Genomic DNA, 11,766 nt, shown 5'->3' on the forward strand with positions numbered 1-11,766 from the left:
AAAAAGTGATAAGTACAAGTAAGAAATAAGAAAAGAGAACAAAAAGAAAGGACAGGCACAACATTAAATAATAAAAATAAAAACACAGAAAGCAGCAAAGATTACCTTACTGGAAGCATGATCAAATTATTCCAAAATGAAACGTCTTGTCTATAAACACATGTTGTTTGTGTTCATAATACAATTCAGAAACTAGAGTATTCCTGTATAGCCATATAAACACTATAATCTTACAACAAACCTGCGCTGATGTGGACAGAAAGTGCCAGAATAAGTCGAGTTTTCTAGAAAATTAAAAGTGTTGTCATGACCACACGGACACAAAACAGGGATACCAGTGCGTCAGTGTTCAGCCAATCAGCGCGCATACCGCCAGTCACGTGCCCATCCTCCGCTGCTGACTATAGTAACCGAGTGCGTCCTTCCAGAAGAGCCGAGATCCTGAGTCCGTCAGCATGTTCAACTTCAGACAGCTCGAGGAGGACCCTTTCTTCGCGTGAGTCTTTATATTAATTCACCATTATATTACAAGTGTTGCAGAAATATGAAAAGACAGTCTTATTGTGGCTTTAGACACAGTTTGGAGCAACTCGGCAAAGCATAACGATGAGGTGCCAATGTGTATGCAAATTAAATGAGTGTGTGTGTGTGTATATGTATATATAACACACATATATATATATATATATATATATATATATATATATATATATATATATATATATATATATATATATATATAACAAAAAGAGCGTTTTTAACCTAATAGACGTAATAATACATACATCATATAACGTTATTGTGTTTTATTACGTTAGTCTATTATGTTTTAAAAGTCTCTTTTTTTGTTGAAAGATTTCATAACACAAATTGTTGCTTATATTATTTAGATGAACAAATAAATCTTATTATTTGTTGTATTATGACCCTGTTTATCGCAGGTCACTGACTGTAGGTTCACTGTAACAGCTGCTGTTGTTGTTGTTGTTGTTGTGAGTTACGATAAACTCCTTAGACTAGTCTTACAAGTTAGGCACTTTAATTTTGGTTTTGATTGTTCATAATAATTACAAGATGTTATATAAAGGCAGATTAGTCTAATTTGAATTCAGGAATGAAGACTAGTTGATGAAGACTATTTCAGACTAGTTCCTAAAACCCTAATAATCCATTTAAAACCCGTGTACTGTAAAATCTATGTACAACCAGTGGATTGAATAGATTGGTTAATTTAACTCAGGATTTGGCTCAAAATAATCATTTCTACAAAGTAAAAAAAAAGACAAACAACATAAATATACATTCAAAAGTTTTTAAACAAAATACACATTTTGTATAAACTTGCTCAGTTTTATATTGCAATTATGTGACTATATATATATATATATATATATATATATATATATATATATATATATATATATATATATATATACTGTAGCTTGGATAATAAGATAATAAGTCATAAAAATATCTACAAAGACTAAGAGGTTTATGTATTTATATAACATTATACTGTAGTCATCATATCATAGATATTTTTACAACAAGTATAAATAACTAGAACGCAAAAATGCTCTTTTTATTGTTATAATTAATTTTTTTAAATAATTATAAAAAATAGTCTATGAATAAATATGTTTTGAGGATATTTTACTTTTATTAATTATATTTTTTTTAGCTTTATCTAATACCTACTAGATGCTATGCAATTTTTTGGGATATTGTTGTAGAAATGTCTATCTCTGCCATGTCAAAGCAAAGCCCAATGTGTTATGAGGGATAAGCCACTCACAGTCTTTACTTAAAGTGTCTGTGTTTAACTCTGAAATCACTGTATAACATTTAATGCTTTACCTTGCTGTACTGTAAAACAGAAAGTATAATGAAGATTATTTCTGTCTCTTCTTTCTTTGTAAAATAGCTCATCAAGGTATGCACGTCATGTCCTCAGTGTCCAAGCCTGACACAGACTGAATGGGGAGATGGACAACACTCACAAAGCATGTTTATTTTTAAGTGAATGTGTGTTTAATATAGTCTGGGTCATATTATATTTCTGACCCAGGACAACAAAACCAGTCTTATGTTTGTCATATCATATTTGCTAATCCCCAAATCATTAGAATGTTTAGTAAAAATCATCTTTCATGAAGTTATTTAGTAAACTTCCTACTGTATATATTTATCAAAACTTTATCTTTATTCAGTTATTTAATTTGAACAACTTTGAATGTGATTTTTTCAGAATTTAGATTTTTTTCACCCTCAGATTACAGATTTTCAAATAAAGTTTCTCGAACAATTATTGTGCTATCTTAACTAACCATACATCAATGGAAATCTTATTTATTCATTCAGCTTTCAGGTGATGAACAGCTCTCTGATTTTGACTGGATTTGTGCTCCATATTTCTCATGTCTTCTGTCATTTTGTTCATGGCTTTTGTGAAAATGCTGCATGTCCCACAGGCTGTTGAAACTAATCAGTCCTAAATAAAAGATCTGCTAACTGCCAAGGAGAGATTGTGAACCAGTGTCATATAATGGACAATAGTTGCATCTCTAATGACACGCTATACACTTATGCACTGTGTAGTATAAGGTTTATTGTCATCTCAAATGGCTCACTGATGTATTTTTACTAAACGAAAACTCAAACAGTTTCCTACGTGACATTTATTTGTTGCCAAATTAGTAGAATAACTTACCAAACTCCCCAGCAGGCACAGGATGTCATTATGATGTCAGTTGTACCCCAACATCGTGGGGACGTCATTTTGCTTTTTGTTTGGAAATGAAAATCAGATTGACGTCAGAACCCAACATCAGGGTTCCAGCGTCGAACAGACATTACATTTTGATTTCTTTCCAACGTAACCTAAAAACAACTAACTGTCAACTTGTAATGATGTTACAGCTTGACGTTGTGTGGACGTTACCATTGTGAATAAATAAATAAGCGAACTACGATTAAATCTCAGTATTTGACTTATAATAATATAATGTAATAATATGAAATAATATATTATATTTTGACTTACAACATGATGTTGGTTTAAGATTTTGACTGGACGGTGGAATTTGGTCACTTTCCAACACAACCTAAAATCAAAATATCAACGTCATTTTATTATCAGACGTCAAAATAACATTGTCCGTAGACGCTGGCGGCCTAAATCTAACCTAATATTAACGTCTTGTGACATTGCGTGTCTGTTGGGTACCATTAGTTCCTATCAGGTCTAGAACTGCATTCAACATCAGGAAACAGCGTAATCATTTATGTAGGATAATTTTGCACAACCTCAAAAAATTAATTAAAGTATACTGTAAAAATATTCTTATCTTGATAATAGTATTTGTAAAATACATATCGCAGACATGTGTGATAAATTACGTTTATTTCATGCATTGGTTGTTAATCTTAATTTGACCAATCAGATGGGGCTTTACTATCCTCAACCCCGCCTTCTCAGTATTTGCTGTTCTACTATTGTCTGGAGCGGCCCATAATAGGGCTGCACGACAATGCAATATTTTTTTGTCTGCGATTTATATTAGGCTAGTTTTGCTATTAGGCTAACACTTAAGATATTAGTACCCCTCTCACAAACACTAAACAACTATTATTGTAGTTTTCATTATCAGTATCTCTCCAGTTTTTTTGTAAAAAAACTTGTAAGAGAATGCGTTTGAATATTAAAAAATTAAATAAAGTTGTTGTATATTGCAAAATGATCAGTATTGCGTTAATAGTTTATGCAATTTACGCATCACAATTGTAAATGTCATGTACATTTGACCAATCAGATTGGAGCTTACTATCTTTAACCGTCTGTACCCTAACTGCTAATATTACGCACATTACATTGCGCATTGGGTGTAAATTCGATTAGAACTACAAACTCGGGTGAAAAGCAAAACAAACTACAAACATGGCGGACACGCAAGACCTTTGGTAAAGTTGTTTGAATGACAAATGAATTAATATCTAGCCAAGTGCAAAATATTTAAGTCACGTTTTCTGTGTTATATTTCATCTGAACAACAATGCTGAACTTAAATAGAGACGTGCTTGGACGTTAACTTCTGCATACATAGTATCTAAACAATTGAGGAGGTATCTCAAGGCAGATTCACACGCAGCTGAATCTCCAGTGAGGTCAGTAATTACATATGGAATTAGGGTGTGGAGATGATTGACAGGTGGTGTAACTAAGCAACATAATGAGCAAGTAGTTTGTCCCAAAGCTTTCACACTCGTCTGTTACTCAAAAGCATGGACTTTTTCAATGTACATACATTTAGGACATAGTATAAGTATGCGAATTGGGACGCAGCGATGATGTTATTTTATTTTTCCATTGTGTTGTCTCTGGTCTTTTTCTATAGCGACCCCTTCAGGCTGCATCACGAGCGCATGCGGCAGATGATGGGGGGGTTTTCTGACCCCTTCGCTCAGAGCTTCATGCCCAGCATCACAGATGTCCACCAGCGGGGTCACAGACATCCTAACACCGGCCCACGCCAGCGCAGTGACCGAGTGAGTATTTGAGCTCATACTTCACTACGGTTGTGTTCTCCTGTGGTGTTGTGGGTTTAACTGAACCCGGGATGCTTTCTGTACATCTGGCTACAGGAATGAGAGCTTCCATTTAAGGCTGCCCAATATTGATTGTTTATATTGCGATATAAATGTAATTTCAAAAGATAAACAACATAACGCAAACATATCGTTATCGCGATAATGGTATTTGTAAGATACATATCGCAGAAATGTGATGAATGACATTTCTGTTATCCATTGGTTGTCATTGTAAATTTGACCAATCAGATGGGGCCTTACTATTTTTAACCCCGCCTCCACAGTAATTGCTGTTCTGCTATTGGCTGGAGCGGCCCAAAGAAGAGCTGCACACTACTGTTGCACAATGTTTATGAAATTGTTCTTCTCTCAAAGTCGGCATTGGTGTTGAGTTTATCATTCAAAAACATCGCCTACTGTAGCACAGGGGTGTTAGGGTGTTCGAAAACAGTATATTAATCATTAAATTAATTCTGGTATGGCTTTTTATTTAAGGAAACGTATAAAAGTCTGTTATACTATAAATAATTGAGGTATGGGTAACTGCAGTCTCGAGCAATGGGCGTGGCTAAAGGTAGGGGCGTGGTAAAAGTTATTTCATTGGTCAAAGGTTTTATTCCCGGTTAAATGCATTGGCTAAACAGCAAATCACCAAACGCGATGGTAAGACGTGTTGCTGACAGCTGTAATCAGACGTGAATTAAGACAGTTTTGTTTTTTCGATTAAAACTGTTGGTAATTTGTTTAGGTGTTTGTTTTGTGCCAATATTTTGAGACCTCTACTAATGATACACACTCATCTGCAAACTCACAAAGTTCGCACAGTTCATCACTAACGTAAGTACCATTTATTTTGCGTGATGCATTTTAAGATCATTTGTTCGGGTCATATGTGATGACATGAACAGCGATCCCACTTAGAAATCTGACACGTCAGTGTGTACGTATGCAAATTAGGATACATAAATGACACACGTTCATATGTGGATTTTACAAAAAAATTCGACCAATGAAAAACCTTTGACCACGCCCCTCCCTTTTGCCACGCCCATTGCTCCAGACTGCAGTTACCCATACCTCAATTGATTTGTAGTATACCAGAGCTTTTATACATTTCTTTAAAAAGGAAAGCTTGAAAAAAGAGAGTTTTCCAAGACAACAAAGAAGCTTTGCGCCTCTGACTCTCAGGCTTTCTGGGAATCGGACTATTGTAAAGTGTATAATAATAACTGCAGACCGTTCTGTTGAAGCAGCTCGTAATCATGTGATTCAGTCGATATATTATTTAGAAAGTATTTCCGTCTTGAAAGGTCACCACTGAGTTGTTATTTCTGAAGCTGTGCTTGGCTGCTACTGCAGGCGAAGCAGACTCTATTCTGGTGTGTAAATCTGGCTCAGGGCCTGCGGAGCTTTTCAACTGTTTTATAGGACAGCAGGTGAAAATGCTGCATCTGTTCACCTGCTAGAGCAATGAAACAAGAGTTGTCATCTCTAGTACTAGTACATCTGGAGAAATTGCGTCGCCCTTGCACCTAATTATGTTCAAAAGAATTAAAAACGGCAAAAAGGACAAATTTGTACCCCATTTCGAAAGCAAAACCTACTCTAATAGTTAGTTTAACCTACACAACGTTAAGTGCAATGTGTGGGTGAGCGCGTTTCCATGTGATCCAGTTATGTTGTTGTTCTGTGACTGCTGGTGTGGGTTGCTGTATGGTAAAAAAATAGTGCAATTGAAGTAACTAGGTTAATTTCAATGTAAATAAATAAATAAAATGTAAATAAATCTAATATTTTGGCCATTTTTGTGCGTTTTTGTGAGTTTTGGACAGCTTTTGAGCTGGAAAAAGTCATCTATATCTGGCAACACTGAGTGTGAATGAGGCTTCAGAGTGTGCCTCCAGCTGCGTCAGATAAACAGTAGGGATGGCCGAGACCACAATTTTTAAATTCGATACGATACCGATACTTTTTGTTACAATTTTTAACGATACTGAAATCAATACCACTTATTATTTCAAATGTTAATATATATATATATATTATATATAAACCTATATATAAATGTTTATAAAGACTGCTTGAATTGTTGCTGTGTACACAAATATTGCTCGTGCAATGCTTTTTCAGCTAATGAGCATGACAACATGTTGCGTTACCTCTCTATTGTTTCTTCCATTGTGTCATTCCATAATGCAGAAGTGTGCGATTTGCGTGTGTTGAGTACATAAGTTATCTGAAAGGCACATGATCGCTCACATGACGTTCCGGCGCAGATTGATTGGTGTAACGTCTTGTATACAAAGCGTCACATCGCTAAAACATTTAGTTATGCAGAAATTATTAAAATATAGTTGAAATATTGATACTTTAAAAAAATATCGATACCAAATTAGAAGCTTCTAAGTAACGATATGTTGATACTCAAGCTTCGATGTGCACATCCCTAATAAACAACACAGTGACAGGCAAGAAGAAAGCAGATCTCACGTAACGTTTGTGAGAAATACTACAATAAGAACTTTCCCAATGATTATTTGATGTATTTGTCATGGAGGTAATTCAAGCCTTTCTGCAACGGTGAGTTACACACAATGTCCTTATCCGCTTGTTAAGTGTGACGTCACGCGAAGCGGCTTCCGGGTCCAAGCGCTCTATTCAACTAAATGGGGAGACTCATGAAATGGTAATAAAAAACGTTTACAAATTTAATGCTTTCGAAAGTCACGACCGCAGTATATATGTCTATGCCTAATATCTGTTGGCCAGAAAGTGATTAATTTTTTTATAAATTGTTACATTTTTGGTATTTGTTATGCAGCAAGCCCAGGGATTGTTGTGTACACTATGATTTTATATCAAATTAACTTTAATGTGTGATAGGAATAAAACGTGATCATAATCGAATGATTTCTCCACTCAAATGAATGGCGGCTTGGACCCGGAATCAGTATTACGTACGTCACAAACACGTCACCACTTAACAAGCGGATAGCACACACACAGTGTGCACGTTTAGCTTTGCACTGTTTGTGTACTTTACTGACAGACCAGATTACTGCTTTCCGATAGCCTGACATTAGAGTGTGAGCAAGTAGCAAACTTAGCTTGCTGTTAGCTAGAGTGAGTGGGCTTAACAAACCACCTGTAGAAACTCTTCAAATGCACCACTTTTCCACCAGACACTCCATCTTACAAGGACTCGATAAGGAGAAAAGTGTTTACTTGTGAATGTGCCACAAAACATACTTGCTTTTTAGCTTTAAATACCTCTTTTGCTCAATTTCTTGCACTATTTTTCTGTCTTGTGTAAAAGTTCTTGTATAGTCCATCTTAGGTTATGTGTACCGTGAAGTATTTATAGTGTATGTATAGTTAGATTAGCGCTCCAGTATGTTAGTTATGTATAGGTTTAAAATAGCTCTCACTCCCAGTGTTGTGTTCATACTTACGCTTATTGATATAGCACCGCGATCCTGCAAGACATGACATTTCATTCCACTGTATGTCCACACATGACAATAAAGCTCTACTTGACTTGATATTAGCACATGCTCATGATTCACATGTGTGTTTTAGCAACAGACGTGTTCGCTCAGTAACCTGAGAACGTTTCTGATGCTCTGATTATTCCCAGAACTCTTCCTAGAGCTCCTGTACGGCTCATTTTCTGAATCAAAAGTGCTTTTCCCCATTGGGTGTGTTGAATCATCTGGAGCTGTAAGACGAGACTTGGCGCTGTGTTAGCCTGTAGCATAAATGGGTCACGACCTCAGGCCCACAGCCACCTAAAATAGCATCTGAGCAGCACTTAAAAATACAAACAGATAGCCTGGTGGCGTCCTCTCCCAGGCTGTATTATCTGCAGGGTGTTGATGGTTTATAACTGAAGCTGAACTTCAGCTGCTCCTCTGTTATTAGATGTGATAACCAGAGGTGACAGCTACCAATCTGAGAAGACATTTACAGCGCTCAGCAGAAACCTTCAACATGTTTTTACACACACTTTTCACATCTGAAGTCCATCCACATTTAAAAACACAAAGAGTTTTCATTTTCACACAAGAGTCAGATTTGATCTGAGTCAGAATTATTCGCCCTCCTGTGATTTTTCCTAAAGGATGTTGAACAGATTCAGGAAATTTTCACAGAATTTCCTATAATATTTGTTCTTCTGGAGAAAGTCTTAATAGTTTTATTTTGGCTATAGTAAAAGCAGTTCTTAATTGTTTTAAAGCCATTTTAAGGTCAATAATATTAGCCCCCTTTAAAAGCAATAAAGATTTAAATGATTGTATATATATCAGGGTTCAACGCTAAGGATTTTTTCTACTCTTAAGTGGTTTAGATTTTTACTTGCCCTGCCAAAATTTTCACTGGCCCCACTAAAAAAAAGGGAAGTTAATATCTATTTTTAACCACATATTTTAAATAATGTGTCAAAAATAAAGTCTGTAAATCTAGAATTTCAATACTTAAAAAACAATTGTAAATATACGTGTTGTGCAAACAAAAAGAGCAGTATGGAAAATGTGGAGGCATTTTATTGCAGTTTGAAATTATTTAACAAAAGGTGGCTGACTTGTCAAACTGACGGCAAACTATGCATAACATCACTTCATTTTTATTTTGTCGTGTTGTTTCCACGTAAATGTCTACTTCCAACACGTTAGAGACAGACATTTTCGTTTAGCCTTTTAATTTGATGTTGCCGCCATGTTGCTGTTTCTACGCTATACTGGTTGTTACCAGGTTACAAAAAAAAAAAAAAAGTAGCATGGTCAAATCAATCAGATAAGACGAATCGGAAAGCAATATGTTGTTTACGACATTACAGAGAAGGTAGCATTTAAAGATTTAAAAGCACAAACTTAAAACGCACGCAATTGACAAATAGTCACAAACTAGTTCAATTTAAGTGACAAGGCAGCACTGTCCAAATCAGGCCAAGATTGATCCGGTCTACTGTCCCAAGTGTCTTTTACGCTGGCCCTGGGCCACCAGGCAGTCCTTATTGTTGAGCCCTGTATATATCATATATATATAGTGCAATTATTGTCTACACTATATAGATGGCAGTGGGTGAATGTGTGTTATTAAATCATACAGTATTCTGTGCTGAAGGGTTGTCTGCGGCATCACTAATGTGTGAGTGTGTGTGTGTGTGTGTGTGTGTGTGTGTGATTCTTGTCATCAGGAGCTGGACTTCTTTGCCAATCCTTTCTCTATGATGGAAAGCATGAGGAACCGGATGGAGGCGATGCACAGACATACTGTAAGTCTGATCTCTTTCTGACATTACAGCAGTATCTCATCTTATTACAGTGCCTATGTTTACATGGACGTTAGATAAAGTGAGGCAGATAAAGTGTTGTCTCGCACTCCCTAAATTTATCAAGGTGTAAAAATGCCTCATCTCATGGCCAAAACAGACATCTGTGGCTGAACGTCTGAATCATCTTGTGACAGATAGATACTGTGGATTTATGTGAACTCAGTCACGCTAGGAGCATTTTAAAGCATAGATATTTACATTAGATGTCGTCTACGCTATTGTCGTCTATTGGAAGAAAGGCATCATTAAAGCCGCCATTTTAGTACAGGGTAGCGCTCCTTTGAAATGAATATAGGACCAAGGTGCAGTGGCGGACTGGCCATCCAGAGTCAGATATATATATATATATATATATATATATATATATATATATATATATGTATATATATATATATATATATATACATCTTTTCATAAATGTATTTATTTTCATTTGTTGTCATAAACCGCGCGGACGTGAATGCTTCTGAGTGTTCTGATTGGCTAAAGTAGACGTCTCACGTCAGCACGTTCAAGACGTGTTTGCGCTCTTTCCGGCAACTTCCTTCTGCATTCACACAGCGCAGCGTTCTGGCTAATTGCCGGTAATGTTACAACTTCACTTTCTGGAAAATATCCAGAACGAATTTACCGTTATTTTCAAAAAGGACCTGTTCACACATACACACCTTTCACATATAAAGGTCTGTATGTGTGAAAGGGGCTAATATCAACAGCAGCGCTGGTGTACAATGCGCAGCTGATTTAGTGGTTGCCTAGCAACATAAAAAGCGCAGAACACTTCTTTTCTTCTAGTATCACAACGTAAAGCCCGTTTGGTGTGATCGGCTCCTAAAGCTATGTTTACATGAGAGCGTTGTAGCCAAAAACAGCACATTTCCAGTCAATAACACGCCGCTTATTCTTCTGTTTGTGTTTCCTCCAGGACAGCATGTCATCTCCAGACTCCAGCAGCCACTCCTTCTCCTCCTCCTCTGTCATGACCTACTCGAAAGTAGGAGACGAGCCGGCAAAAGTGTTCGCAGCCTCGTCTCAGACGCGCTGTGCTCCTGGAGGAGTGAGTACCACACACACACACACACACACACTCTTCTGATCAGCTAACACACACACTTCTCTGATCAGCATCAGCAGCTGGTGTGTGCTCTGTGTCCAGATAAAGGAGACCAAGAAGTCTCTGCGGGACTCTGAGAGTGGACTCCAGAAGATGTCCATCGGCCATCACATCCAGGACAGAGGACACGTCATCGAGAGGAAGGAGAACAGGAAGACTGGAGAGAAAGAGTTCAACCAGGACTTCCAGAACATGGACGAAAGTGAGCATTCATTTAAATGGCTCATATTTTATTCACATTTGGCATGTGGCAAACGTTAAAGGGCACCGTTGTTTAAACCCAGTTGTGTGTCAGCAGTGTGTGAATATCTCCAGCTTCCAATGGTCATCATGTATTAACTGTATTGTTTATTGTCAGGCTTGATGAAAAGAGTCTGCAGAAACACTTTGATTGACATTCTCCCTTTGTATGATGTCATCAAAGGGGAAAGCCCCGCCCACTAGTGACCATCTCTCCCTCATTAGCATAGGCCGTTAGTCTTGTGTTTGAATCTGCTACTATGCTGACACACAGGCATCTGTAGCTCCGCCTTCTTCTGAATAGAGCACAATCTCATTTGCATTTAAAGCGACAGTCACCAAAACAACACAATTAGGGTCAAAGCCTGAAAAGGTCAGTTTCAGAGAGCTAGAGAACATTATCTGTGTGCTGTTTTGAATAGTTTGCCCAAAACTTAAAATTCAGTCACTATTTAGGGTCACATTTTATATATATATATATATATATATA

At 36.8% G+C, this 11,766-nt stretch overlaps 1 protein-coding gene across 3 annotated transcripts in view; it reads left to right on the forward strand.

The window, feature by feature from the left end:
- Nucleotides 1–405: 405 nt before the first annotated feature.
- mlf1 (myeloid leukemia factor 1) overlaps nt 406–11,766 on the forward strand; it is an 18,327-nt gene continuing 6,966 nt past the window's right edge. The window contains 6 exon segments of one of the 3 annotated variants that reach the window (NM_001326373.1): nt 406–496; nt 1,925–1,933; nt 4,395–4,545; nt 9,785–9,862; nt 10,848–10,979; nt 11,079–11,238. In NM_001326373.1, coding sequence (NP_001313302.1) covers nt 456–496; nt 1,925–1,933; nt 4,395–4,545; nt 9,785–9,862; nt 10,848–10,979; nt 11,079–11,238 — 571 coding nt within the window. In that variant the 5' untranslated portion in view covers nt 406–455. 3 annotated transcript variants of the gene reach the window in all.

This window comes from Danio rerio, chromosome 15, assembly GCF_049306965.1.
Source record: "Danio rerio strain Tuebingen ecotype United States chromosome 15, GRCz12tu, whole genome shotgun sequence".
In the NCBI taxonomy this organism is placed as follows: Eukaryota; Metazoa; Chordata; class Actinopteri; order Cypriniformes; family Danionidae; genus Danio; species Danio rerio.